We start from the raw sequence: 27,451 nt of genomic DNA, 5'->3' as shown, positions 1-27,451 counted from the left end.
CCTGGTCCCCGGCCCGAGTCCGCTGTGGACTGTACCTGTGCCGCACACCCTGAAATCGGCGTCCGGGGCAGTCACACAAACACGCACACGTACACCCAGCCCGCACCTTCCTCCAGCCAGAAGCCCGACCCGCTCCCACTGGTCGCAAGGCCCCTGGGCATCTCCAGAGCTAACCAGACCTTTCCCTGCGTACTGGCTTGGGCCTTCTCTGTTTTCTAACCACCTCCCTCTTAGCGCCCTCCACGCCCAAACCACTTCTCCTAGTCGGGCAGGCCCCAGTTCCTTGGAGCCAGACGAGAAACAGGAGGCACTAAGTTACATACGCCCCAGTCTGCCCATCTCAAGTGGCCCTGTCACCTATATGCTGTTATTAACAGTTATACCCATTTCATAGTCCAGCCCATTGAGGTTCTTGGCATTGAAAAACCTGTGGCCATTAAATCTTTACCCTTTTCTTCCGCACACCTCTTCCTTCCAGCAGGTTCTAGTCCCTGGAAGGGGCAGAATCCTTCCAGACTATAGCGGCTTGCTAGTGATGGGGCTGCAGGGGAGTCCCGCTATCCACCCTCCCAGGCCCACGCACCCCAGCTTACCAGCTTGCAGGGCCGGTGGGGATGAACCACGCGGATGATCTCCCCGGTGGGTATCAGCTCCACTTGCAGCGCCATCCTGCCCTGCGGAGAGCCAGCTTGCTGAGCACTGAAGGCTGGTGCAAGCCTGGCAGCTGCCTGCCCGCCCTCTGGCTCTAGCTGCTCCGGGAGCCAGGAACCCTCCGTCTCACTCCTGGCCAGCCACTCTGTTCAGCTTCCACCCCAGCCCCAGGGGATGTAGCTGGTCCAGCGCCTCAGGACACAGCTGGAGTGGCCCAGGTCTGATTGGGAGGCCACTTGGCCCAGAGGCTGGGGGCAGGAAGAGGAGGGGCTGAGGAAATGCCTGTTGTCCCAGGTAACCAGAGGAGCTGATGCAGCCACCATCCTGGGGAACCCGGTCTATAGGTCAAAGGATAGGTGGTTTTTTCCCACCCCAGCTTCACAGTCCCAGCCTCTCCTGTGGTCCGCTCCTCAGTGTCAGCCAGAAAGCACTGACCATTCCTCAAATTATAGGAACACCCATCCGAGCCCCTGCTTGTCTCCCCAACTTGCCTGACTCCCACAGCAGCAGGAGAGCCCCTGAAACATGAGGGGCCAGGCCAGACGAGGGCTGGTCATGCTGGTCAGAGGGGCTTGGCAGGTGCTGGGAAGAGGTGTCTATCTGTCCCTCTCCAATGTCCTCAGAGTTTCCAATGCCTGGGAGGTTGAGTCCAGGGCTTCCTAGGTTTGGGCCACCTCTTGCCGTTTGCTCACTTTTCAGTAGCACCCACCAGCTGCCGCTACCCCACCCTTAATGTTCCTATTTGTCTATCTTTATTGTTGCTAAATCAAGTTGACACTTTCCTGGCCTGGGTCTGAGCCCTCTGGTCTCCAGCTATTCCTTATAGGAAGTGAGAAGGCGGAAGTGGATGGGGGATATGGATGTTTCCAGAGGGACAGGCTGGTTTTGGAGGGGGCTGGAACCCAATGGGCCTGTGCTGGCCTCAGCAGTCCTACGGGCAGGCACCTTTCCCCAGGCACCCTTTTCTGCCCTCCCCACAGCTTCTCCCGCCCAGGAAAGGCCAGCAAAGCTTCCTTCCTTCCTCCGGGAAGGCGCATCTATCCAGGGCAGTCTCATCCAGGCAGCCACACAATGGCCCTTATCAGCCACGGAGCCAAGCGCAGAGACCCAATGCACACCAAGTCTCACTTATTTCCTGTTTCCACCCAGAGGTCAGGGCTGGGCCCAGAGCCGCCATATCCTGACTGGGGCCAAAAGGAGGGAGAGCGCTCCCTGTTCCCTTCCCTGTGCCTCTCAGTCACCAATCGCGGCTGCACTCACCCCTCCCAGGGCAGGCGAGGCGGCCTCCTGACAGAGGCAAACGTGGTGTGTGTGAAGACTTAGGAAGGGGGCATATTGACCTGGCCAGGAGAAGCAACCTGTGGAGGAGGCCCAAGACGCAGGCCTTGGGCTAGAGTCACCCGAGCAGGCTCCTTTAGCAGTGACCGAGGGAGGTTTTGGGGTACATTGTGGGCAGACAGCTTTATTTTTCCAGTGATCTTTTCCACAATCATCTTGTGACTAGGTACATTCTTTGTTCGTAAGAGACAACTAAAAATCCCTCCGTGTCCAGGAACCGCTTGCGTTCCTGCTCCGGCTGACTCTGTACCTCGGGGGGAGGGTGGTTTGTGTGTGTAGGGTACACCCCTTATCTGAGACTTGCTTCCCCATTTGCTAAATGCGGGTGCTCTGTGGCAGCGCCCATGATGGCTGTGGAAAGGAACAGGCAGGCAGTTCAGTGCAGGACTTCAGGGCTATCTCAGAAGTGTGTCCATCGGGGGCAGGGATAGAGGTAACTATGGGGGAACTTAGGAGGGAAGGAGCCTAGGGGATGGAGAGAAAAGATGGTGACCTTTGGAGAGACTAGGGAGTGAGGGGTGGAGGGGTGAGCCAGGGGGAGCACAGTGGGTACCTTTTTTCTGAGCTTCTCAGTTCCCCCGAACCCCAGCTCAACAGCAAACTACACACCCAACAGTGTAGGTGGCACGTGTGTCCCAACTGGGCCTGCGACCCAAAAGTGGCCCTGTGCCACGTTCCCACCCTGGCCATGCATGCCAACCTCACACCCAGGCAGTCTAGTTTGGATCGGCAGGGATCACCATCATTAATGAGTCACACAAAAGTCAAAAGCCAGGAGTCTGATGATCCCTAATATAACAAGACTCAGAAAATAGCCAGGCAGGCCCCGCTAGAAGCCAGGGCCCAGTTGATACATAGCTCCCACGGTGGAGTGGGGAATAGTAGGGGAGGCTCTCCCTGACATGTCTTCTCCTGAAGAAGTCAGGAGACTGCTGAGTGACCACTGGCTAGGGCAAGTGGTGGGAATGGGGACAGGCCAAGTCCACAGCATCTGGAGAATACTCTCAGAAGGGCCCTGGGCCTGACCCTCCAGAATGACGCTCTCCTATCAGCCTACACTACGTTCAATGAGATGAGCTTCTGCCCACTGCCTCTTGTCAAAAGACCACCCAGGAAAAGACTGTGGCCACAGTGCCTCCACACACCTGCCTGCCTACCCTCCCAAGAGCGCAGGTTGGTGACAGGGGGCCAGTCTGGTCTCACAGCAGAAGCTAACTAGCTCCTTTTCATTTCTGCCTAGGCCCTGGGACTTCTGGGGTCAGACTCCATGCAGGGGAGTGAGGGGGAAGGCTGTGCTGGCATAAGAAGCCTCAGCCACCTGCCCAAAACCCCTTGGGAGGAGCCTGGGTGGTGGGACCCCTTCATCCTGCCCAAGGTGCCATACTGTTCCTGCTGAGAGAAGGGGAGCCCTGGCCAATGCCCATCCCTCAGGAGGTCAAGCCACGAGAATGGCAAGATGCCTGGATGCTGACGTTGCTTGTGCCAACTCGTCTCTGCAGTCTGGACAGATGTGAGCATCTCCCTCCCAGGCCGCCCGAGGCCCCTGATGGCGTGACAAGAATGCAGGCCCATGCCAGCTGGGGCATATGCCTGGCAGGCCTGCGTGGGCAGGGCTGGAAGTGGGGGCGGGTGGGTCGAGAAATAAGATGCAGGCTGGAGGGTCTTTCCCGAGTCCCATGGTCTGTCCCCGCTGACAGATACAGTAGCTGGTGTCCTGGGCCCCTCAGCAACAAAAGGCTGTCCTTGGGCGGCCACTTGTAGAGATGGGGACAGGAGAGGGCAGACGGTGAGTGAGAGCCACGCTGGGAAGCAGCTTCATGGAGGGACCTGGTTGCTGCCCGGGGGGCAAGCCGAGCCCCCAGTGCTCCTGGCAGTGGGGAGGCCGAGCTGGCTGCCAGCCCCGGCCTCTACCCTGTACTCGATCCGCCGGCAGCTCAGATCTGTGGATGGGCATACCCCTGAGTGTCCTCCCCCAAACAGGAGCGGGGGCAGATCTGCAGGGAGAAACAAGTGGTGAGCAGAAGGGGGCAGGCAGAGGGGCTTCCCACCCTACCTTCTACCCCCAACAGACACCGCTCCTCGGGCTTCACCACAATGGGCTCAAGTGCCCTGTGACTGCTGCCCCCTCTCCCTCCTCGGTGGGCACCCTCACCTGGAAGGGCTTGCTTATCCCCACCACGGACTGGAGACTGTTGCTGTAGTAACAGAGGAGAAACTCCTCCTCAGTCTCAGGGATATTGGTGGTGTTGATGTACACCTGGGGAGGGGACACACATGGTCAGGAATGGAGTCAGTTCCATGGTCCTGGGCCCCAACCAGCTCTCCAGTTATCCAGCCCTGGGTTCCTTCCAGGAGATGGGAGAGTCCAGGAGGGCTGCAGCTGGGGCTGTGCAACACGGGCTCAAGAGGGGCAGGTACCTGGTTCAGCCCATCGCTGATGGAGATCTGGTTGTCCCGGACCCAGACATAGGTAACGTAGTCATTGACGTGGCGCAGCCCCACCTGCGGGGTGATCAGGGTGGTCGGTGGTCTGGGAGGACCAGGGACTTACAGAAAGCCTGAAGGAGTGAGCACTGGCTATTAGACTGCAATCGCCCCCTCCCACTGATGTGAGACTCAGGATGAGCAAGGCCCCCTGGAGGGGATGGGGATGAGCTCCCAGCAAAGACTCACTCCCTGTCTTACCCCCACCTCACCTTGTACAGTCCAATCCAGTCCCAGGGGCTGCTGAGGAAGTCAGAGGCCAAGGAGTAGCTGACCAGCATGTCCTTCTCCATGGTCCACAAGCCCTCGGGTGTCAGGGTGATCGGTGGGGCAGATACCAAGGGCTTCATCTGCACAGAGGGGTGCACACCCCTGAGGAGAATGCAGTGGGCCCTTCCACTGTGTCAGGGCCAGTGAGGTGGGGCACTGAACATGGCACACCACTACAGAGGGGAGGGGGGCCTAGAAAGGGTCAGCCCTTGGCTGGCCAGCTATAAAGACAGGGCCAGAGTGTTGTTGTGATGGCCAGGCCAGCCAGGGCTAATGGCCAGGTAGCTAATACAGGGAGCCCAGCGCCAGGGAGTGAGAGGAGGTGGTGGGGGCGGCTAGTGCTGAGGGGCTTTGGAGAGAAGCTGGACAGCTGCCCTCAGGCCGAGGGTCCCTGATCCAAAGGCCAAGATCCAATGGTGCAGGGGGCGGGGCGATTGGCTAGTGCAGCTTCAGGAATCTGGAAGGGCTCAGCCCAGCAAGACAAGGATGTGCCAGCAGAAGGATGGCTGAAGGGATGGCCAGCAGCTCAAGGGACAGGGACACAACCTGGGCCGAGAGGTGACAAGATAGGAATGGAGGAGGCTCCCTTGGAAACTCAATCCAGGTACGTTTAGGACAAATAAAAGGAAGTCCAGCTTCGCCTAGTAGGTAATAACCCTAATGGAAGGCACTGGCCCCAAGGGAAGGGTGGAGAGGAAATGGAAACCTATTTACCCAGGCTCTCAACAGCCTTTTGACAGACAGAGCTGTCCATGGGCTCCAGGCTACCTGACCTGGGAGGAAAGGCAGTCATGTCCTATAGGTCTCCAGGGGAGGATGGGGGGGGGGGGGCAAACTGACACCAGAGTCCAGGGCTGATAGGCTCTAAGGAGGTGGCCCAGGATGGAAGTTCACCTCTAAGTCAAAGGTGCCAGTGACAGGCTTGTGGTCGCTGATGCAGTACGTCATGTGGCCGACGTAGCTCCGCAGAGACAAGGAGAAGGGAGGGCCCAGCTGGCTAGGGTCCTGGAGGCTGGCCTGGGGCTGCCGCTTCAACCTCCATAGGATGCGGTCGGTCCATGCGGGCTTGCGTTTTTTCTCACTGGAGGTGGGGAGAGCATAGAGAAGCAGGAAGCGGCATGTGAACGGCAGGGAAGGCACCCCAGGGGCCGCCTGGGCTACAGGTGAAGTGAGCCCAAAGCAGGTGGGAGGGTACACTTAGAATCAAAGGCCTTGTGTCACCTCATGTTTACGAATCCAACCGTGGCTTACAGCACCCATTCCTCGGCTCTGCTCTCGGCTTGCCTGCAGCAGCACTAGAGCAAAGACCACATCTGGGCATTAGAGCAACTACCACCGAGTTTGGATTTGCCTGCCCTGACTCTAAAGGTGTGGCCTTTGGGAAAAGGAAAGGAAATATTTACTGAATGCTTAGTAGTGCCTAAACTAGTACCTAAACTACTACCCTAAACCACTGGTGTCATGGTTACACGTTGGGCTGCTAGTCACAGGGTCAGCAGTTTGAAACCACCAGCGGCTCCAGGGAGAAAGATGGGACTTTCCATTCCCTTAGTTATACAGTGAACCCTTGCCACTTCGCGCTTCGACTTCCGCGGTTTCACTATATCGCAGTTTTTGCGTAACAGCGAATGCTCTGTCATTACTGCCACTGATTGGCTCATACTGTACACGCTTGATGCCATAAATAATATAATAAATAATAAATGATAATTGTAACGTCCAAAATGTTTTACTGTATTTTCCCTTTTTCGTTTAATAAATTGGGTAATACAAGTGTAATGGTGACTAAAGGGTGTTTTTTCATGTCCTCTATGCTCTAACTATGAAAATATTTGATTTACAAATAAGGAATCCTACTTCGCGGAATTTCATTTATCACGGTAGGGTCTAGAACCGATTAACCGCGATAAACGAGGGTTCACTGTAGTCTCAAAAACTCAAGAGAGGCAGTTCTGCCCTGTTCTATAGGGTAGCTGTGAGTCGATGTCAACTTGATGGTAGTGAGTTCTGGTTTATTAGTGCATAAAGAGCACAGGTGTAATGGGCTAAGCACTGAGCTTCTAAGCATAAGGTTGGTGGTTTGAACCCACAAGCTGCTCTGTGGGACAAAGATGAGGCTGTCTGCTCCTGTAAGGACTTAGAGCCTTGCAAACTCAGAGGGACAGTTCTACCTTGTCCTGTTGGGTTGTTAAGAGTCAGAATTGACTTGACGCCAGTGAGTGTGGTTTGGTTCTGTTTACTTGCACCTAGGGAGTCCTGGTGGTGCTGTGTGCTCCCAGGCATCGACTGGGCTGCTGCAAGGCCAGGTGCTTGAATACACCAAGCTGCTCCGAGGGAGGAAGATGAGGCAAGAATGACAGCCTCAGAGACCCTAGGAAGCTCTTCTACTGAGAGCGTCCCATGAGCCAGTAGTAGCTCACACCTGCCCGGTAGAGGTACCTTCCCAAAGGCACACGGCTGGTGAGGGAGGAAGCCAGCCCAGCCCACCGAGCATGGGTATACCTACCACACGGTGAGCACCACACACGCATACCAATACCTCCTAGGCCTGCTTGCCCACGTGTGACATGCAGGCAATAGCAGTTGCCACCTCTCAGGGTTGCCGGATGACAAGCAAAGCGATGCACATAAAATGCCCAGCACTGTGCCTGGTCCAAAGCAAGCACTGGGAAGACACTGGCAACTGTGACCCTTTGTTCTCCAGAGTCAACCAAGCCACTTTCCTGAGGAGCAGTGGGTGAGGCTGCTCAGGACACAAGTGCCCTCGCCCTCTAGGTAACTGAAGGTGCCCAGACAGGCAAGTGTCTGAACTTTGACGCTGCCCTGTCCAAGCAGCTAAAGGGACATTCTTCCATCACCCTGAATCCTAGAAGGGGTGACAGGGAGGGCAGTGGCTGTTTCTGAGTTTCTCTTCCATCAGAGGCTCCCCCTTTTTCATTATTAGATCTTTATTTGGGTGTCTCGACAGTAGGATCCACAAGAGGCTCCCCTTTCTTGAATGAGCCACAGAACAGTGAAGTCTGGTCAGAACAAAGTGAAAGACCCCATGAGTGTCCACCTTTGGAGTCTCAGTTCGCTGACCCCTGGGCCCACCCCTTTCTGGGTGGTTCTCAGGACTGGACCTTTGCTTTTGGAGGCTTTGCTGCTGGGAAGGTCCCTCTATTGACGAAGGCCCAGTGCCAATGCTGCTCTTGGACATGAGGCTGCCCCAGAACTCGCCTTTCTGCTGGCCTCCAGGGCACTTTATACCGCAGCTCTCACCGCAACGGGATATTGTCCTTGTCTGCTTCAGCCAGTGGTGCATGAACTGACGGCCACACTGGCCCCAAGGGTTCTCCTGTGCCCTCAGCATCAGGATAGGTGCCCAGGAACCTGCTTCTAAAACCCAAGACACTGAAACCCTCAACTGAGTCTCTCGACTCAGAAGTGCCCAACTCACCTTCATGAACACCATTTCACTTGCTGGCTACGCTGCTTTTTGTTTTCTGTTTTACTCTTATTAGACTAGTAAACACAATCTTGTTACCTCAGCAGCAACACAGTGTGGTACTCCGCTGCTGGAGGCAGACTGGCACGGAGACAAGGAACTTAATCTCTGGACTCACAGCCCAGCTTGAGAATCCAGAGCTGAGTGCCCCTGGGCAAGTGACTTCACCTGGCTAACTCTCAATTTCTTTCACTATCAGATGGGGCTGATAACAATGCTTGCTTCAAAGAGCAACTATGAGGATTAAATAAATTAAAGTGCATCAGGGTTGTGGCCAAGAAAAGTAACACTGGCTAAACCACTCAGCAGCTGAACACCTTGGTGGTTCCCCGACTCTCACTCAGTTCTGAGTCCTCTTCAGAGTCCACCCCAGAGGTGACAAGTCACTGTGTTCCTGAATCCACCTTGGATGTTCTGGGCCTACACAGGGGAATGAGCAACCCTAGCCATTCTCTTTCTCAACCCTTCCCCTTTGCCGACTTTGAGGTCAAGGTGAAAGAGCCCACACTCAGGATCATCATGCCCGGGCCTTCCAACAGCTGTTCTATGGGAGAAAGGGGAAGCAATCTGCTCTGTAAAGACTCACAGCCTCAGGATCTGGAGGGAGCAGTTCTATTCTGGGTTAGAGGGTCACAGTGAGTTGGAATCGACTCATGGCAGTGGGTTTGGTTTGGGTTTGTTTGTATTATGTACAGGGCAACTGAGGATAAGGTAATCAAGATGCACAAGGAACTTCCAATAAAATCTCACAGCTAGTCAGCTGATTCCAACTCATAGCGACCTTATAGGACAGGGTAGAACTGCCCTGTGAGTTTCCAAGACTATAAGTCATTACAGGAGTAGAGAGCTTTGTCTTTCTCCTGAGGAGCAGTAGGTGGTTTCAAACTACTGACCTTGTGGCTAGTAGCCCAAGGCATAGCCACAGCACCACCGGGTCCCTACTGGAGCTTCTGTTGGGACAAATACGAGGGGGTCCCAAAAAACAAAACAAGAAAGAGAAAAAAGTTCTGGTGGGCAGAGCTTTCATAGTACACATTTTTTCCACCAGGTGAGCATCTGAGCAATTCACTTCTGAGTTAGTGCACCCAGTGGTGTCTCCTGGGGAGGTTCTCTCTGGCCACAGTGAATTTTTTCATAAAAACAATTTTGCTACAACCTTGTTTTTTTGTGATGGCCGAGGACATCTGTGAAATTTTTTTCCTGCTCAGGGAAAATGCCGCAGAAACCGTTGTGATGTTGAACACAACTTACAAGAGCAGCGCTATGGTAAAAACTCAAGTTACAAGTGGTTTTCTCTTTTCAAAAAAGGTGAAATGTAGACTGATGATCGGCGACAAACCTTGTTCCGAATCAACCACCCAAATGGATGAAAATGTCGACTGGGAGTGCATTTGGAGATCGTTCAACCAGTTCAGACTGTTAATCAAGCTTTCTATTTAGGGGTTCTGAAAAGGGTGTGTAACAAAAAAGTCCTGATTTGTGGCAGACAGGGGGCTGGTTTCGCAAGCCCAACAATGTACCTGCTCACGCAGCCATCTCAGTGCTCCATTTTTGGGCAAAAAAACCCCAGCATGCCTCTCTTGCAACTTACTCACCTGACCTCGCTCTGTGAGGCTTTTTTGTTTCTGCGAATGAAGAGGGACATGAAGGGACAGCGATAGGACAACGTAGAAGAGGTGAAGAAAAAACAAGGGAGGTGCTGTCAGCCATCCAAAGAGACGAGTTTGAAAAAACGTTTCCAAGGATGCAATCGCAGATCTGACAAATGTATTAAGTGTAAAGGAGAGCACTTCGGAGGTGGTAAGATTGTTTTGTAAAAAAATTGAGATATATAACTTTGAGGAAAACATTTTTCTGTTTTTTTTGGGGGGTACCCCCCTCATAAGACAAGAAGCGATTGAGCAAAATAAGCGTGCACACATTAAACATGTCTATTCCCCAGCTGCCCGTCTGTGCTAGGCCCCAGGGGAGGTGCTCAGCTAAACCTGCAGTCTAAACCTGCAGGCCAGGCCGAGATGAGCTCCAAGAAAGGCGGCTGCTGGGGCGCAGAGAGGCCCCTGCCCTGGTGGGCCCACTAGGAAGGCCGTGCTCCTTTGGGGCACACCACCAGAGCAGGCTGGCAGCATCTGAGGTCCAGAATGGTCTCTGGCATTGAAGCAGTCTGCTTTCAACTTGGAGAGCATCACAACCAAGGAGGATCCCCAGGAGTCGAATGCAGGAGTTCAGAACCTAAAACTAAGCTCCTGCCCCGAGGGTAGAGACTGCAGGGTCTGAGAGCCTTTAGAGCTCTTTGTAGATGGTTTCCGGGCCATGGGTCACCTGTTGGGCCCTTCAACCTTCTAGGGCCCAGATGGCACCTAAGTCTTGACTAGCTTGATCCTAACAACCCTCCTGTGCTCACCTTCAAGCAAAGAGATTAAGTCCGGCTGTAAAGAAACCCTCCTGCCAATCCCGGGCGTGCGCAGGATTTCCCGCCTGCAGCCCTTTCACCTGCCCTGTAAAAGAGCTGATCCCGGCTCCCATTACATCTTGGCTTGGGGACACTGCTGTGGCTGAGTGGAGCGGTGCGCTGGCTGCTGCTGCTGCTGCCAAGCTGCTGGGTCCTGCACACAATGAACCCTCAATTGGTGCAGCTGAGCCAGGCTCGTTCCATCCTCCAGGTGCTTCCTATCAGTGCTGCTGGCTGAGGGACACCTGTAAACCCTCGGCCTCTTTCAACATCTGCCCCCAACAGCAACTCTGATCACCACCTGGCTTGCTAACTTCTCACTCGCTCCAGCCTCCCTCAGTATTTCCAAGCAGAGTTCCGGGAACCTTCTACAGGCCAATTCGTGGGCTGGGGAGTGTTTATTTGGATCTCTTGCCATGGGTGGGTCCCTCTACTGGACTGGCTGGCAGCTCCTTAAATACCCCTGCTTCTCACATATGCCAGGCACTGAGCCCCAGATTGGGGCGTCTGAGCTGTCAGCTGGCATTCAGAGCCAGCAAGACACGGTGAGCAAGGCCTGCCTGTGAGATCAGGGAAGTGAGGCTTCCCAGCAGAGCGGGTGTCTGAGCTGGGGCTGCAAGGATGGAGTGACGGCCCAGACAGGAGTGTCTCTGTTCGCTTTGGAGGGTTCAGGCCCAGCCCACTGGAGGAACGCCCAGCTGCCTGGGGACCCTGGCTCAGGACCAGAATGCTTGTTTTGAAGCTTCCCTCATGGGGTCCCCTCCTCCTGCCTAGACATCCCTTCATTTGCTGGGCTCAGGGCAAGGAGCCCCCAAACCAAACTCACTGCCATCGAGTCGGTTCCGACTCACAGCGATGCTACAGGGCAGAGTGTGTCCCCGAGACTGAACCTTTACAAGGAAGCCCCGCAATGGGTTTACACAAACTCGAGCACAAATGTTTGCGGCATCAGTCAGCCACTCTGTCACTACCTGCAGTGGACAGTCTCTGAGACTGGCTTTCCTCCTTTCTTTTTTTTTAAATTATTTTTGAGAGTGAGTGAGAGAGTGAAGGAGTGAATGAGAGAGTAAGTGCGAGAGTGAATGAGAGAGTGAGTGAATCGGCTTTCCTCCTTTCTGAGAAGTCAGTTAAGTGCTCACCAAGCGGGCCCTGGTGCGAATGCAGTCATGCCCGGCATATAGTACCTGCTCATTACAGGCAGCCACAACGGGCTTTCTCTAGAGCAGTGGTTCTCAATCGTTCTAATGCAGCGATGCTTAAACACAGTTCCTCATCTTATGGTGATCCCCCAACCATAAAATTAGTTTCGTTGCTACTTCACAACTAATTTTGCTACTGTTATGAATTGTGCGACCTCTGTGAAAGGGTCATTCCACACCCTCAAGAGGGTCGAGACCCACAGGTTGAGAACTGATGCTCTAGTGGCTGTTTGGGGCCCCAGCCTCGGGGGCTCCTGTGTACTTGGGTCTGGCTGTGGGCCACATAGCCTGGAGGATCAGGTGGGAGCCCAGCACTGCATGCTGCTCCCTGGCTGAGCCACCTGGGAAAGTCCTGTCGCCTCTCAGCCTCTCTACCCACTGTCAGCCTCTGCCAACTTCTGCCCAGGCCCAGCTGCCTACACCCACTACCCAGTCTCTGTGATGACCCTATCCTATTCCAGGGCAGAGGGACACCTGGCCACACAGCCAGTCGCAAGCTTTCTTCCAAATGCAAGGGAAGTTGACAAGTTGATTTGTGTTCCCAGGGTCTCCCATTTCCAATGGTTGGTTGGGGAGACTGGTAGTCTTCCTGTAGCTGTAGACCTGGGACAGCAGGCCAGCCTGCCCTCTCACCTCCTTCCTGTGTGGACTGCCCTGGCCAGGACCCTTCCTCATCTTGCTCCTCACTCCTGAAACGGGTCACCCACTTCCCCTTCCTGGGTGAGCCCTGTGGGCCTTTCTTGCCATGCCATTTCCAACCCTGGGCCGACAGGACTCACTACTTCTCGTTCTGGTTCTGACCTGGATGTGGGGTTGCCTATCCATCCTCTAAATGCCAGAGGCCGGGCTGCCTTCAGAAGCCAGTCCTGCTGGGAGGAACCAAGGGGGCTGCCTGCCATTGGACATGGGAGGAGGAAGCCTCTTTCTCCCCAGAATGATGGTCCTGGCCCTAAATGGAGTCAGGGAGGGCTGTTGCCAACGTTGCTTTTGTCCCCATGCTAGTTCTTAGAAGGGCTGTCAGTAAATTACCATCTAACGACATGAACCTAAAAATCACAAGAGCATCGATCGTGGCAATGACTATGCAAGTCTTCTTTAGAGGATCAAACTATTGAATTAATTATGAGATACATGAGTTAGACATCAAGGAAACTGTTTAAATAAATAAAAATAACAAGAGCAGTTACAATTGATGACTGTTGCCAGGCACATCCAATCGTCTACCCCATGAGGTGCGTAGTTAGCTTCCCCATTTTACAGACGCCCAAACTGAGGCTTACCTACCTGCCCAAAGTCATACAGTTCATGAAGCACAGAGCTATGCTGCTGTCTACCAGATACTCTCTCTCTGTTACCCCACCCACCCAAATCATCACTCAATACTCCCTCCATCTTCCCACACAGTTCCTGATCCCTTGATGGGCCAATGTGACTGAAATTATTAGCTCGCGGAGCTGAGCTTTCTGCCTGTATCCAGGTTCTCAGGTTGTGGAAGGGCCAGCCCACCCCATGACCCACCCTCCTACTTTCTCTGCCCTCGGTCTGGAACTAGGCCCCATGGCCAGCATCTCATGGGGGGGGGGGGCGCCATCCCAGAGAGGCAATGGCCCTAATCCTGCTTTCCTCAGACTTTCTCTGGCAGCACCCACTGCAGCCAGGACAGACCTATCTCTGCTCATCCCAGATAGGTCCCCTCACCTGGTGTCATAGTTGTTGGAGTGCCGATCAAATTTGTAGGTGGGTGGGAAGAGCAGGGGCCCCTCGTGGAACTCTCGGAGCAAGGGGTCGTGTTTCCTGGCAATGCTGAGCTGTAGAGGGAAGCACCGTCACCTTCTCTGCAGCGTCAAGGGGTCGCATGTGCCATCAGGAGTTAGGCAAGAGTCAAGCAATGCCGGCCACTTCCTCAGCACCCGGCTCATGCACGCTCGGCCACTGCGTCCTATGGCTAAATGCTTTTCAAAATAGTTCCCCCCAGGCCCGGGGAGGCAGCGGCCTGCCATCTCCTATCCTGAACTACAGGGACCAGGTGTTGAGCTGCGTCTGTCTAGAAACCAGGAGCACACACGGGTCAGAGAGTTGGGGGAGCCAGGGACCCCCAGAGGGGTGGTATCTTGTTCTCCAGGAGGTGAGTAGGCCTGAGGATGGACAAACCACAGGCGAGGTGGGTCTTCCAATAGCTCAAGACTTGGCAGCTGCTGCTTGCAGCAGGGTGGGAGCAGCTGGGGAGGATGGTGCTACGATACTCTAGCAGGCCACGGCCCTCCTCCTATACACACCTCCAGCTGTGCACAGCTCCTCCACTATCCTGTCAGGCCACCCCTGGGGACCCTCCCTCACACCATACCTGATCCTTCTCCCATAGCTGGCTGTAGCTTTGGTGTTTGACGGATTCCCGGACGAAGTGCAAGCCAAAGTCCTCGATTCGGAAGTTCATGTCTCCGAACCAGAGAATGAGGCTTCAGAAAGAAAGGAGGGCCGCCTGAGGGTTTGGGATGAAGTCAGAGAAGGGAGAAGCAATGGGGATGCAGCTCGGCTCAGCCCAGGGGCAGGGAAGAAGCCAGATGCTAGGAGACACTGTTGGCCTGGCTCCTATATCACCATTCAGGTCAAACAGACCCGCCAGACAGGCAGGTGGCAAACACACAGCAAGCTGTAGTTCTCCCTTCCTCAACCTCAATGGGCCACCAAGAAAGGCTGAGCCACAAGGATCTTGACCTGGGATGTTCAGAAGCACCAATGATATCTCACCAGGGCAGGGGGGCAGGAAGGAGGGAGGGCCCCAGAGCCCGGACAGGCAGGGCTGATGGGGCACTGGAAGGGGCTGGGAGGAGGTGGCGAACCCAGCACAGGCTCACGCTGGGTGGGGACCATGGCTGGGGAGAGGTTGTTAGTCTGGGCTGGCGTTGGGGTGTTCACAGCGCCATGCTCACTCATGGTCCAGGATGTTGGGGATATCTAGTCCCTCAAAAGTCTGCATCTCCAGGATCCGGTCAAAGTGCTCCAGCCGCTGGTCATTGTTGGTCAGGTGGGGGGGCAGATGGCAGTTGATGATACTGATGTAATAGCCATATAGTCTCAGGCAGATGTTGACGCCCCCTTTGTTTCCCTGCCAGGGCAGGTGGGCAGAAGGGGGCGAGGCTGTGTGAGGCTGGGCACATTTCTCTTCCCTATCCTCAGCTAAGTGGGGATCCTCTCACCTCCCCTGGCCCTCTTGGGGCTGGTCACGCCACTTCCTGGGGTCCTGTCTCCACCCCGAGCCCAGGGCTGGTGCCTCCACCCAGCTGGAGGGCTCAGGCTGTTCAGCCCCCTCGAGGCAAGAGGAGGAGTTTGTAGGGCACTGCCTGGCTTGAAAGCACCCACTCTCCCAGCCCAGAGACAGGCGACCTTCCCCACTTGAGACTCAGAAAACAGCTCGGTCCTTACCCAATACCCGAAGAGGCCCGTGGGTGTGGACTTGGTAGAGAGGATCTGGATGAAGGGCACATGCTGATGCTTGGCAAAGATCAGTAAGAGGAGCCCCTGCATGCGGACACAGGAGACCTGCAGGGGAACAGGGCGATGCCGTTTGTGGGGTTGCACAGGCTCAGTGTGGCCCTGTGCTGGGGTGCCAGTAGAGCCCGAGGCATATACAGATGATGCATTCTGAGAATGGAAAGGTTTCAGTTTGGGCTCTTGGGCCTGGGATGGAGGGGAGAGAGGACCAGGACCTCTGCCATCGGGAGGGCGTTAGTCCCCAGTCCCCGCCCCGGGCAGGTCTCCGGTGCCCCTCTCACTTCTGCTCTCAGAACACCTCTGGGTCTTTCTGGGCTGCCACCCATGCCAGCAGGGCCTTGGGGAGACACGCAGCTATTCAGGAGAATGCTAAGGAGGCCATGAAGGTTGCCAGGGTGGGGTTCAAATCCTGGCTCTGCCTTAGCATTTGGAGTGGAGCCTGTTTCTCAGGGATGAGCAGAAGCGGCTCTGCTCATAGACTTTGGAGCTGCATTGGCGGCTGCTGTTCCTCAGTGTGAGGAGTCTTCAAAGGAAGGAACATCAGGGAATCTGGACCAATGCTGTATCTTGACTTGGCTGGTGTGGTGTGGGTGTCTATGTATGTAGTAATCCACCCAACAGAACACTTAATACTTGGACACTTTCCACGTATTTCCATGGGGATGGCAGGGCGTAGGCACATGCATGCTCGCAGGCTGGGGAGCTGGAGAGGGCGGTCAGTAGCTCCTGTTTCATTTCTGATGCCAACCCTGTGGGACGCACCCTCCTTTTGTACAGATGAGGGAACTGAGGCTCAGAGAGCTGGTAGGATGACCTGGGAAGTGGCACCCGAGGACTAGGACAGCCCACATTCCCACAAGCGGAGGCCATGGGAGGGCGGGGAGCGGGAGGGGGGGGGGCTCAGCCCTCTCTCTTAGGTTCAGACTGTCCACACCCACCACTTGAGTAGCTGTTTCCGGAGCAGGAGGTACAGAGGCCAAGAGGAAATCCCCGGGTGGGGAGCATGTACTGGGCCTTCCAGGAATTATGAAACATGATCCCACAGGCCAGGGAGTCCTGGCACGGTGGAGGAGTCAACACAGGGGGAACCCCAAATCCAGGGGGCCGGTAGAATGCGTGGTTGAATTAGGCTACTAGAACAGGTGTCCCCAACCCATCTTCCTGTCTTTCCCCCTCCCACTCAGTCTTCTGTGACAAGGGAAGTGGAAGGGGCCGAGTCCAGGGCCAGGATCAGAACTAGGGAGGTGATCTGGACGCAGAAAGAGCTTGCAGCTGAATCCCAGCCCACAGAGCAGAGGTGGGTGACTGAATTCCACCAACAAAGTGCCAGTCCGTCACCATGTGAAGGTGCAGGGATGGACGCTCGAGATGAGGTCAGGGGCAGGGCAAGAGCAGACTGGGAGAAAGGATGGGGCTCTGGGGCAGGCAGGCAACTCTAGCGGAAGTTCCGTTAAAAGGAAATAGAGGAGGAGGAGGAGCTAAGGAAGGGACCAGAGGGAGGTGGCCAGGAGAGGGAGCAGGCAATGGGGTCAGCCTCAAGCTCCTCACCCTAGGCTGGCTAATCCCCACCCAAAGAACAGGCTGCAAACAGGGCTTGCTTGTTCACCCCAATTCTTGGCTGGCTGAAGGAGGGGCATCCGCTTTGGGTTCCAGGACCTGAGGCTGGCCTGCCAAACTTGGGAGGCTGCATGGGTGGACTGTGTTGTGTCTGTCACAGCTGAGCTAATTTCCTTGGCTGAGTTCCTTCCACCAATTTGCTGCCAGCCAGCCAGCGTACAGGGAGCCCTGCAGCCCTGGGAGGGGGCAAGGTGCTGAGAGAGAAGCGGTTCTGCCCTCCGCAGAAGCTCTATCTAGCTCCAAGTCCACAGGAAGGGGTCCGAGTTTGTTTTGGAGGAAGTGAGGGCTCAGCAGCGGGCACCTGGCCTCCTCCCAGCTCTACGCTCGGGCAGACCAGGGTAACGGGTTTCCCCAAGTGGGCCAGAAGAAGCCCACCTAGGGAGGGGAGCAGAGGGAATTCTGGTGTTTCCAAGAAACATCTTCTTCGGGGCACTGAATGGGAAAGTGTTTCACCCCTCTGTGTGCAGGACAGACACAAAGTGAGAAACTACCAACCTAGAGCCTCCCTGTGGAGTGCAATCTGCTGTCTAACACCTTCCCAAACTTCCGCCACCCATCTGCCCCCTTTCAGGAAAAGAAAACAAACAAAACCAAAAAAATCTGCATATCCCTGGCAATTAAAAACTTCTGTGCCAGAGACCTTGGTGATACCTACTGGCTGCTAACCCCAAGGTCAGCAATTAAAAATCACCAGTGGGGGTAAGATGAGGCTTTCTACTCCTGTAAAGAGTTCTCGTCTCTGAAGCCCACAGGCCCACGTCTTCCCTGCCCTATAGGGTTACCGTGAGCTGGCACTGACTGGATGGCAGGAGTTGTTATTGGTACTATAGCCCACAATCCAGGATCAAGTGTACGGACCTGCTTTTGCAGCCCCCTTGAATCACTGCAGCGCCCCCCAGGGGGCGGTATCACCCATTTTGGGAAACACGGTCTCAAGTGGTCCCTGAGCCTGAGAAGCTGCCCTCTCCAGCTCCCTTCTCCTGTGGGTCCTGGGAAATCAATTCTGAGCACTAGCCTTAAAGCGGCTAAAAACAGGGGCTATGCAGTCTCAGAGATGTGGATTCAAATCCCAGATAGCTCGACTTTGGGCATGCCACCTCAGAGCCCTGATTTTACCCGTTAAAGAGTCCAATTTCTGGAGTGCTGGTAAGATTTAAAAATAATGGCTGGAAAGAGCTTACTTATAATGCTGAACACTAAGTAAGCATTTGACAAATACCAGCCAGGATGGTCACACCCGGAGACTGTGGGTGGCATGCAAGCAGTGCCTGGAGGCGAATGGTAAAGCCACAAGCCATGCTGTACCTCTCCCAGGAATTCTCCCAACCTGAAAAATATCAAGATGGTAAGTGAGCCCCTTGGGGCCCACTTAACTCCGGCTCCCTGGAGCCTAGTGCAACTGCATGGCAAACCGTTCAGTAAGTGGAAGTCAGAAGAACATGGGGGGGGGGCAAAGAGCTGGGGAGTAGGGGAGGGGGTCAGAGACAAGAGGTGGGGGTCAGAGACAAGAGGTGGGACACATCTGCCCATCGCAGATGAACTTGTGAGTTACCTTCATGAAGCTCAGAGGGGACAGCACATCCATGAAGAAACTGCTCCATGGGTCTTCGAAGGCCATGTCAGAAAGAAGGCTGATGATCCCGCAGTTCATTTCCTGCAGACTAACCGCCCCAGGTCAGAGGCTCTCCCCCAGGCTTGGAGGCCACTGTCTCTGCCAGGCATGCCCTGCCTGCCCTCCCTCACCAGACTGTTAAGTCTTGGTTCTGACCATGGTCTCTCCCCTCCCCGAGCTGTGGGTCTCCATCTCCTGGTCACTGCTGACCCAGGACAAAGGGGCACCGGACCAGATCTGAGGCAGGCTGAAAGCCTTTGACTCCAGAGTATGGGAGGACGGGTGACAGCGGTTCCCCAGAGACACAGCATGGGGCTGGTCGGGCTTACCTAACCTCAGATCTACGGATGGGCGAAGGGGTTCTACAGACACCTACCCAATGATATATAGGTCCAGATTCACGTTCTGGTTGTTCAATTGAAGCAGGTCATTGAGGTCAAGAGGGGGAGCTGCAGAAGCCACGTTCCATGTCACAACATGTATGCTGTGGAGGGGACGCAGAGGTCAGTCATGGAAAAAAGTGGGCAAGACCTTGTCCAGGTGATAAACACTCAAGCGGGTCTAAGCCTGCTAATGGCTGTACCACAATCTAATGAGTCATAATGAGGCACAGGAGAGCCTGTATCTCAAAGGAGGAATCAGGGGCACGGACAACAAACCCTCCATGTTTTCACCATTGTCCCCCAAGCCCAGACATCCTCACTACAGATGGCTTCTCCACACAGGCCCACAGCTGCTCACACCTGGCAGCACTGGTGCAGCTTACACGACTAATAGAGCTGCCAAACGGCGCCGAAGGTTTCTGGGTCAGGCACTGGGAAAGAGAGATGAGGTGGACAGTAAGAATCTAATGATTCCATCAGCTCCACCGGCCACCCTGATGTCGGCAACGTCCCCGCCCTCACTTTCTCCACCCAAGGATTCCTAAAACTACCAGGAAGACCCTGCAACCTCAGTTGTCACCTGGCAAGAGGTCTCATCACTACTAAGACGGGGGCAATTTTAAAAAAGAACAGCAATAATACGACTACATTCCCTCGTTCACTGCTTTCCAGTGGACTCTTGGCAGACCATCAATTCTGCCAAGCTTTGCGTGGCCCCAGGAGAACGTTCTACCTAACAGGTTTCCTCACATCTCTCCGAAGGCTGTCCTCCTTTGGGAAAGTCATCATCTGAGCCACACTCTCCACCCCAACTTCATGCAAACCCTAGGGACGCAGCAGCACCAAGGTAGCAGCTTTGAGAAACACTAAATCCCAGTGGAGCCTCAAGGAGAAGGGGAGGCTTGGCCATCTCTCTAACTGGGCTCTCACAAAACTCCAAGAAAATCCCTGATTGGGACACGAATAAGTGGGACCAAGTCTTGCATGAATTCTAGAGTGTCCACCCTTTTGATAAATGACACTGAATGGGACCTGGGGCAGGTGGGAGGAAAAGAGCAGGCGGTAACATTTCTTCGCAAGGCCACAGCACTCTGTTCTTGAAGGTTCATGTTCTAAAGAACCACACTTGAAGAAATCCCTAACGGGCTTAAAGCAACTTCCTGCCCCTCCCTATGAATACAATCCCCTCAATCCCCCCTCCCACCCCCACCCCCAAAAACTACCTTCCCAGGCACTCAGGTGGGGCTCATATTTGTTTACGATCTCCCCCTGCTGTCCAGCAGAGGATAAAGGGTAGCACTTATTCAAAGGCTTCTTTTTCTTGCGCTAAGTGGAACAAGAGCTAAGCTTGGGATTTCCCGCTACCAACAATCAGGTGCAACGATTTAGCAGCAAAGCTGGAAAATCCTTGCATTGTGACTGGGACCAAGTTAATGATTAGAATTGATCCTTGGTAAGGAGCATTCATGGGACCAGGCAGATTTCGGATTTCAGGAGCTCTCCAGCAGATTAGACAGACCCCGTGATGTGCGCGCTGATCCCAAGTGGGGGCAAGATTTCTCCTGCTCTGGAGCGAAAGGGAGAGTGTCTAACGGTTTTCTCACTTCAAACCGCCCGAGGCGGCCGCCTCCCCCGGGGCCATTTGGGTCACCAGCCTGTGGCGCCTGGAGGAGAATGAACTCAGGTGCTTTTGTTTGGTGGGCGCGGGCCTCGGGTCTGCCACAGGCCGCCCGACAACGGTGCGGACGGGCAGCGCTCCTCAGAAGCGCGGCTGGATGGAAAACGACCCTCGGGTCAGGCGGCCCCTGAGCCGGAGACAAGCAGTAGGCCCGGCCCCTTCCCTCTCGGCCCGCCCCCACATCCACAGCCCGGACTGGCCTGGAGGGAGTGACCCCGCCCAGAGGCGGCCAGTCGGCGGGCATCTTCCTCACCTGAGACTCCTGCCGCTCTGCTCGGTCGGTTTCCGCAGGTCCACGGCCGCCATGGTCCGCACACTGTGGCGCGGCGGGCTGCTGTCTCTCCGACCCTCCGCGCCCGGCCACGATCCGCCTCTGGGGCGTCAGACCCCGAAGAACTCACTCCCACAGGGTGTTTTTCTTCCGGACTCAGAACCTCCTCTTCGGCTTCCGTAAGAGGCGGGCTCGGGGCGCACCGAGCGCTCTGAGTGGCGCGCCTCAGCGAGAGGCGTGGCCACCGACCAGCGCCAAACAGGGAGAGGACGCAGGGGCTCATGGGAGGGCGAGGGGGCGTGTCTCCCGTCCCCCCCAGCGAGCCCACACCGCCCCAGTCGGCGAACCGGCGGGGCTGACTCTCCAGGCGCCTCGGCCCGCTCCCATGACGCCGTGCGCGAGGCCGGCCGCGCCGGGCTTCCGGCGGAACCGCGGCTGCGCCTGCGCGAGCGTCTCCCCGCCGCCCATGCCCACTGAGTCCCCGACGCGGCTCGTCGTTCCGCTGAACACGAGTCTGGGGTCGCTGGCCTTTCCTCCAGTTCGCCCCCGCCCCGACACCCAAGTGATGGAAGAGGTGATAGGCAGTCCACCTAGTTTTACCCGCAATCCAGGCCCTTCCCCGCCAACCAAAGGCAACCTCCCAAAGATCACATCCACTTAGTGCCATTTTTTCTGTAATTCTTCCCTAGACGCACGTTTAGATCCACTTTTAAAACTCTGGCCTGCTTAGTGCACACGGGGCATTTTTAGATACCCGGACTCTTAAAAAGTAACCAACAATAAATAAAAAACAAGTCGGTGCCTGTTTTGACGACCATATATATGAGCTCGAATTTCCTTCAAATCACCGGGTTTTTTCTCTGAGCATGCCATGAGACCTTATGTGACTCTCTCCAAAACACACACACACACACACACACAATTTTGCAAGCAAGCCTCAGGAGGGGCAGACCCCAGAAGCTAGGCTAAGAACTCGAATGCTTTGCTTAGCAGAGGGGTAGATGTGAGGAGACAAAGCAAAAAGGAAATGCTGTCCGCACATATGAAGTATTTGTGCATTTCACAGAAATCTCCCTGCACACACCTTAGAACTTCCCCTAATGGTGCCCTGGCTCAATGGGGTCATCAGCAAGAGTTTTAGATTATTCAAGTTTCAAAATGGACAGGACATCACCAATAAACTGGACTCCAGAGAGCTCTGTCTAGAATTTTATTAGACTGTTATTCCTCCCCACCTCACCCCCGTCAATATACCTGTTTTGGAAGATTGAGACAAAAAGGCACAAACTCACATTAAATAAACAAGGTAATCTAATTGGTTCTACAAAGTGTATTTTGTAAAAGAAGTAGCACTAGGAACCAACCAAACAAGTCAAAGGGGGTCCCAGCAGTAAGAGAACTTGGGAAGGTACACATGTTGTGCCCATCACATTGACCCGACCCCTAACCTCTCTCCCAGAGAAAGCAGAGTCTAGTACCACTCTAGAGGCACTGCTGCTTCCAGACAGGGCCCTTTCCCTATGTATCGAATGGAACCAGCTTGTCTGAAGGGGTGTGGCACATCCTTAGGTATGACCCTGAAGCTGAGGGTTCATTGTGAGCCCCTCTGAGTGCTAGTTGGTTAGGGGTGAGGAGGGAAAGGAGTATGTAAAAGAGGCCAACACTGTGATCCAGCAGCACCATGCCGTGTGGGGATGGAGTGAAGACCAGGGATCTGCCACCTCTATGTTGATGTAGGCAGGAGCCCCAGATCCAGGTTGACCTCAGGAAATCCTACTTCAGCTCATATGGATTTTTTATTCCAGCTAAACAGAGAAAAGGCAGCTGAAGCAAAAGCCCCTGGTGGAGCTGAAGTGATACATGTGGATCTCAAAGAAGAGCCAACGGAAGAAGACCTCTGCTGATCCTCAAACCATAAGAAGGACAGTCTGGGTAGGACGTCAATTAGCATGTCTCAGGATAGAGCCGTATCTGGACTTCAGATAGTTAATGAATGAGAGGGAACTCTTTAAGCATACATATTACAGCTAGAACAGCTTGTAGGAAAATGGTATTTTTTCTCCAGTAGGAATGCCTCTGATTCAATTATCCTACTCAAATAAAAACCACCAGCAGTTAAAATGGGAATAACCAACGGAAATGCCCAGGTCCATTACTATAGATTCCACCAGGTGAAGGGACGAATAAAGGTGACTGAATGGGGCATCATCCTGGATCCAAAGGGACCTCAACGAGCTAATCACCCTGAAGGGTCTGTACCTACCCATCCACCCTTGCCCCAGAGGGCTAATGGGAGCAGCCATCAGGGCGTCACGGGTGCAGTCCTGTAAGACACTCCCTTATTGCACTTAGACATGAGTAAGGCAAAGCAATGGAGAAAAATGTAAGATCAATCAGGCTAGTCCAATTCTCACTCCCCCAGCAGAGACTCCATCTCTTTGAGCAGCAGTTGCCTCCAGGCTAGTGTGGGTCTGAAGGACTGCATGCTCAGGCCAACAGGGCTGGGCGGGGGGGTGGGAGGGCACCATCAAGTGATACCATCCATAGCTATGTTCTAGTCTCCCACCAAGCAGTCCTGCCAAGTCACAGGAACTGTGAGCCCCTCGGCAGGTCCTGCTCCTCTCGAGCCTGCACCTCCTCTGCAGCTCGCTGTGGTAGCTTTCTGCTGGTCACTACTTTACATTTGATTGTCCTGGACAGAACTCAGCGTGGGGATAGGATGAGCCGAGTCCTTGATCCCCAGTTTCTTTCCAGCATCCCTGGAGAAGAGAGGGAACTAGGAAGGAAGCTTTTGGCATGCTCGTTTTTTGCATGAGAAGATCAGGACTCAGGCTCTAGGCAGCCTCCAAGCACAGAAAGGAGGATTATTGCTGAGTGGCAGCACCAGCCCAAAAGGGAAGAGCATGGGCACACAGAGCAAGCTCTTGGAGGGGTCAGGTGGATGATGGTCGAGTGAGGGGCACATCAATTCTAAGGACAGGTCCCTCCAGACAGGCTGGCTGGGGCATGTGGCGGACTCTGCAGAGGTTCAGACAGCGAGGCAACAGGACTGAGAAGCCGCAGAAGCCGCAGGTATTTCTAAGAAGAGTGGCATAGGTGCGATGCCGGAGGCTGGGGTCGATGTGTATTTGTCAGATTTCCGGAAACAGAGGGGCCAGGCCTTGGGTGCCTCCTCGGTGCGTAGATGAGCTACTGGAACAGCTGTTGGGGTGAAGCCACACTGGTGCCCCCGGTGGGCCGGGCATGGGGGAATGCTGTTTTCTCACACAGCCCCTCTCCCCGGTGCACACTCGTAACGGCACAGATCTGCCTGGGAAGCCGGACACCTCCATTACCCCAAGGCTGAAAACAAACTTAGATCATGGAAATCACCACATCACAAAAGACAACTATTTTGAAAGACAAAAAATGTCACTTGAAAATAAAGTGGGGCAGGGTGGGGAAAGGACACACAGAGGAATGGAGAGAGGGAGGGGCTGTAACAGCAGCGTACAGCCACAGGTCTCAGAGGAGCAGGCTCCCGCACACACGGGCTTCGTAATACCAGACGGTCTATTTGTTCACAAGAGTAAAGGGCTTCTAGGATTAGCTACAGTAAGGGGTCGAGAGTTGCCTGAAGAATGGGCACAGAAAGGCTGCGTCCGAAGATGGCCTGTCACACGGGAGGGTGGAGCTGCTGGGCCTTCCTGTTGACCACTGTCTTGCAAAACTAGAAGAAAAATGCAATTATTAAGGAAGCAACAGGGGAAAATAGAAACATGCTACAAATCACTTTTAATGGGGGAATTTCAAAAGGAGGAAGGATGCCAGCCAGTGGGGGTGGGGTGAGGAAAGGGAGGACACAGAGGCCCAACAGTGCTGGAGAAGCTGACATTGCAACCATCTTCTCACATTGCCCTCCTAGCAGCTTTTCTGAGTGGCAAAGGGAGAGCGGAGGTCTGCTTCAGTGTCGGGGAGATACAACCCTCCCAACCCAGGGAGGGCAAGCCACCAGCCACCAGGCTGAGACACCAGGGCGGGGTTTCTCATTCTATACCGAACCCCACCCTGAGCAGCTGCAACAGGAAGTCTGGAGGGTGGAGGGCATTGGGAAACCAACATTAGGGAGACAACCTGAGCCAAGGGACACGCCACCCAGGGTCTATGGCTGGGCAGAAACACTCTCCTCGCATCGGCAAGCTGCCACCTGCGATGAGGCTCAGGGACACAGGAGGAGATGAAGCAGCAGACCCCACGATGAATGCCAGGATAAGCTGTCTGGCCAGCACCTTTCCCAAAGGCAGAGCAGGGCAAGCAACACTGGGGAGCCAGGAACAGGCTCTGGCACAGAATACAGGAAGTGCCAGCTTCAGATAGAAATGGTTCACCTCCTCACCCCCCCCCACCCCCCACCACCCTGCCTGTGTCCATTAAGGAAATTCACAGTTGTGCTCAGTGGGACTTGAGGCCCAAGAGCATGGCAGAAGTGCCCGCAGCACAGGGAAGGAAGGAGGTTCCTGACCCCACACTGCATCGACCCCGAGGACTTTAGCTTCCACCACCTGGACAGTGACAATTCGGTACATACAGTGCAGAAGGGGGAGGGGCGGCTTTAGTCATCGGCTGTCATTCCTTTCACTGGGTCCTTGTGTCTCATCTGGAACAGGAAAGGCACAGCGGAACTCACGGTGAGTGAGGACAGGAATCTGCATGCGCCGCCACCACTCAGGGTGCGTGCCGCGAGCTGGCGTCTCCCCCACTGCCCAGAGTTGAGGTACGTGTGGAAGCCCTGGTTCTGAAGCCTGCCTTTTGTGTGCAGGCTGGGGCCTCAGCAATGGACCAAACAGAAAGGAGCTTACGTTCTGAGACAGGGCCGGCGAACAAATACATGTTGGGGAGGCTAAGGGCCATTTTGTCAGCTGGTCTGGAAGGTCTCTCGGGTTAGTGGTGTGTTAGAGAGGCCCAAGGAACAAACCCTAGGGCCCTCGTGGGCCGGGGGGTGGAGGGGTGCCGGGATCCAGAAGGGCTAGAGACTCTTCCTCCTGAGCTCTTCTTAGAGGGTCCTCCAGCGCGTCAGGTGGGCACCATCTGACCACGGCGTGCCTTTTTGAAAGCCCCATCTCCCTGTACCTCACTGGGCTGTGGTGAAAAGCAGCCAGGACACACAGGCAGAGGACCCTTGGCCTGGCAGGGGTCTACACTCGGTGTGCGCCCTAGAATTATGCTGCTATTGTTTGGTTCCAGACACTGTCCTGCAGCAAAGGGGATGTGTACACAGGGTTCTGTTCTTGTCACCCAAACTTCCACTGGACCAATTTTACAGACTTCTTCTTACTGTCAGTGGGTCTCTCCAAGAAAACACGAGCGACTTGGAAACACCCCCGCCCCCCTCCACCGCAAGGTAGTTCTGTCCCATGCGCTCCGAGTCAGTCAACTGACCGTGATGGGTTTTTGGCACTTAATGCCTGAACTTGATCTTTTAGGCCAAAGTTTCCTCAAACTTGATCAGAATAATTGCTTGGGACACTGGTAGATTCTTGGGCCCCAGACCTATAGGAGACAGACTGTCTGGGAGTCATGTTTTCCTCAGTCTAATAAGCCTCACTTTACACTGTCCCCCAACGAAGATCCTCTGCCCTTACAGGAAAGCCTGCTTTCCACCATCAGTCCAACCGGTGTGCATTCTTAGTCACAGACCTTTAAACTCCTCGATTGCCTAATTTTGTTGAAATCTCATTTCCTTATGTGGCACCTTTCAATGATCACTGCTCCTATCATTTAATTATTCCATAGCAATGATCGACAATGACCTGCAGATAGATTCAGAAGCCTTGCTGGGCACTGTCAGGTAAGTTAGCATTGGACTGCTAACTGCAAGGATGGTGGTTCAAACCCACCAGCCACTCCATGGGAGAAAGATAAGCCTATCTGCACCCTTAAAGATTTACAGCCGCTTTTTGAGAGGAGGGCCTCTTTTCAAACACCAGTGCCACCCCGTGCCCAGGAGCCCATGCCTTGAGCCATCTCAGCCATGTGTGTCTGTGCCTATGAACTGTGCCCTGAACTATGGAACACAATGAGTTTTCTTTATCGACCCTGAAAGAGAGAGACTTAGAGCCTCAAAAACCCTACATAAGGAATGGCCTCACGGGCAGATTTGCTTCTGGACTATGGCTGTGCTATGAGGTTTCCACAATTTTGGACCAAATCTAAGATTTTCCTTCATGACAGAAATCTGTTAAGAAAGGACAGGGAAAAAAAAAAAAAAAGAAAGGCCAGGGCACTGGCACTTTAAAAACAAAAACAAGGCGAAGATGTAACCCTGCCATGCGCCATTGGTATCTGTGTGAACACAATCTGCAAACTCATGCCCACAATACACAAATACAGACCTTAAGCCCCCAGCACTCTTCACTGAGGGGCGGCATAGCCACCAGGAAGGAGCACACCTAGCACCCAGCTCCCTGTGTTCTCCAAACCCCACCCATTCTCTGCTAACAGGAGCCAGGGCTGCTTGGAGAACCAGCCAATCCAGGGCTGG

At 54.5% G+C, this 27,451-nt stretch overlaps 3 protein-coding genes across 5 annotated transcripts in view; all 3 read right to left on the bottom strand.

Annotated features, from left to right (window-relative positions):
• The window catches only part of MYO1C (myosin IC), a 21,716-nt gene extending 20,492 nt beyond the window's left edge, over window positions 1-1,224 (bottom strand). Inside the window, exons 1-2 of one of the 2 annotated variants that reach the window (XM_045299652.1) lie at window positions 1,143-1,224; window positions 594-674 (exon numbers count right to left, since the gene is read on the bottom strand). In XM_045299652.1, the coding sequence (XP_045155587.1) occupies window positions 594-674; window positions 1,143-1,208 (147 nt within the window). In that variant the 5' untranslated portion in view covers window positions 1,209-1,224. The remainder of the gene's footprint in view (window positions 1-593; window positions 675-1,142) is intronic. The other variant, XM_004706884.3, reaches the window with a different exon arrangement.
• An 869-nt stretch (window positions 1,225-2,093) lies between these two features.
• INPP5K (inositol polyphosphate-5-phosphatase K) lies at window positions 2,094-21,042 on the bottom strand. 2 transcript variants are annotated; one of them, XM_004707306.3, is made up of 12 exons: window positions 20,914-21,042; window positions 18,976-19,083; window positions 18,540-18,648; window positions 15,302-15,418; window positions 14,809-14,984; window positions 14,223-14,334; window positions 13,577-13,686; window positions 5,638-5,824; window positions 4,686-4,823; window positions 4,408-4,491; window positions 4,142-4,246; window positions 2,094-3,983 (listed from the first exon to the last, which is right to left on the bottom strand). In XM_004707306.3, the coding sequence occupies exons 1-12, from the start codon at window positions 20,964-20,966 to the stop codon at window positions 3,924-3,926; spliced, it is 1,359 nt and encodes a 452-aa protein (XP_004707363.2). In that variant the 5' UTR covers window positions 20,967-21,042; the 3' UTR covers window positions 2,094-3,923. The 2 variants fall into 2 exon arrangements, with proteins under 2 accessions (XP_004707363.2, XP_045155756.1); XM_045299821.1 differs by lacking the exon at window positions 20,914-21,042 and having other exon boundaries at window positions 18,540-18,641; window positions 18,976-19,058.
• Window positions 21,043-22,127: 1,085 nt separating this feature from the next.
• The window catches only part of PITPNA (phosphatidylinositol transfer protein alpha), a 33,014-nt gene continuing 27,690 nt past the window's right edge, over window positions 22,128-27,451 (bottom strand). Inside the window, exons 11-12 of the mRNA XM_004706883.2 lie at window positions 25,499-25,567; window positions 22,128-24,640 (exon numbers count right to left, since the gene is read on the bottom strand). Coding sequence (XP_004706940.1) covers window positions 25,523-25,567 — 45 coding nt within the window. The 3' untranslated portion in view covers window positions 22,128-24,640; window positions 25,499-25,522. The remainder of the gene's footprint in view (window positions 24,641-25,498; window positions 25,568-27,451) is intronic.

This window comes from Echinops telfairi, unplaced genomic scaffold (genome assembly GCF_000313985.2).
Source record: "Echinops telfairi isolate 266 unplaced genomic scaffold, ASM31398v2 ScPeMD7_7458;HRSCAF=8496, whole genome shotgun sequence".
In the NCBI taxonomy this organism is placed as follows: Eukaryota; Metazoa; Chordata; class Mammalia; order Afrosoricida; family Tenrecidae; genus Echinops; species Echinops telfairi.
Note: the sequence above shows the minus strand (reverse complement) of the source record. Positions and strands in the feature narration are given on the sequence as shown.

Coding starts and splice junctions, on each gene's coding strand:
- INPP5K (XM_004707306.3), bottom strand. CDS start 20,966: ATGGCGGCCGTGGACCTGCGGAAACCGACCGAGCAGAGCGGCAGGAGT. Junction 18,649..18,975: donor CTGGACCTATATATCATTGG/GTAGGTGTCTGT, acceptor TGGGGCGGTTAG/TCTGCAGGAAATGAACTGCG. Junction 15,419..18,539: donor CCCCTCTGAGCTTCATGAAG/GTAACTCACAAG, acceptor GTTCCCCTGCAG/GTCTCCTGTGTCCGCATGCA.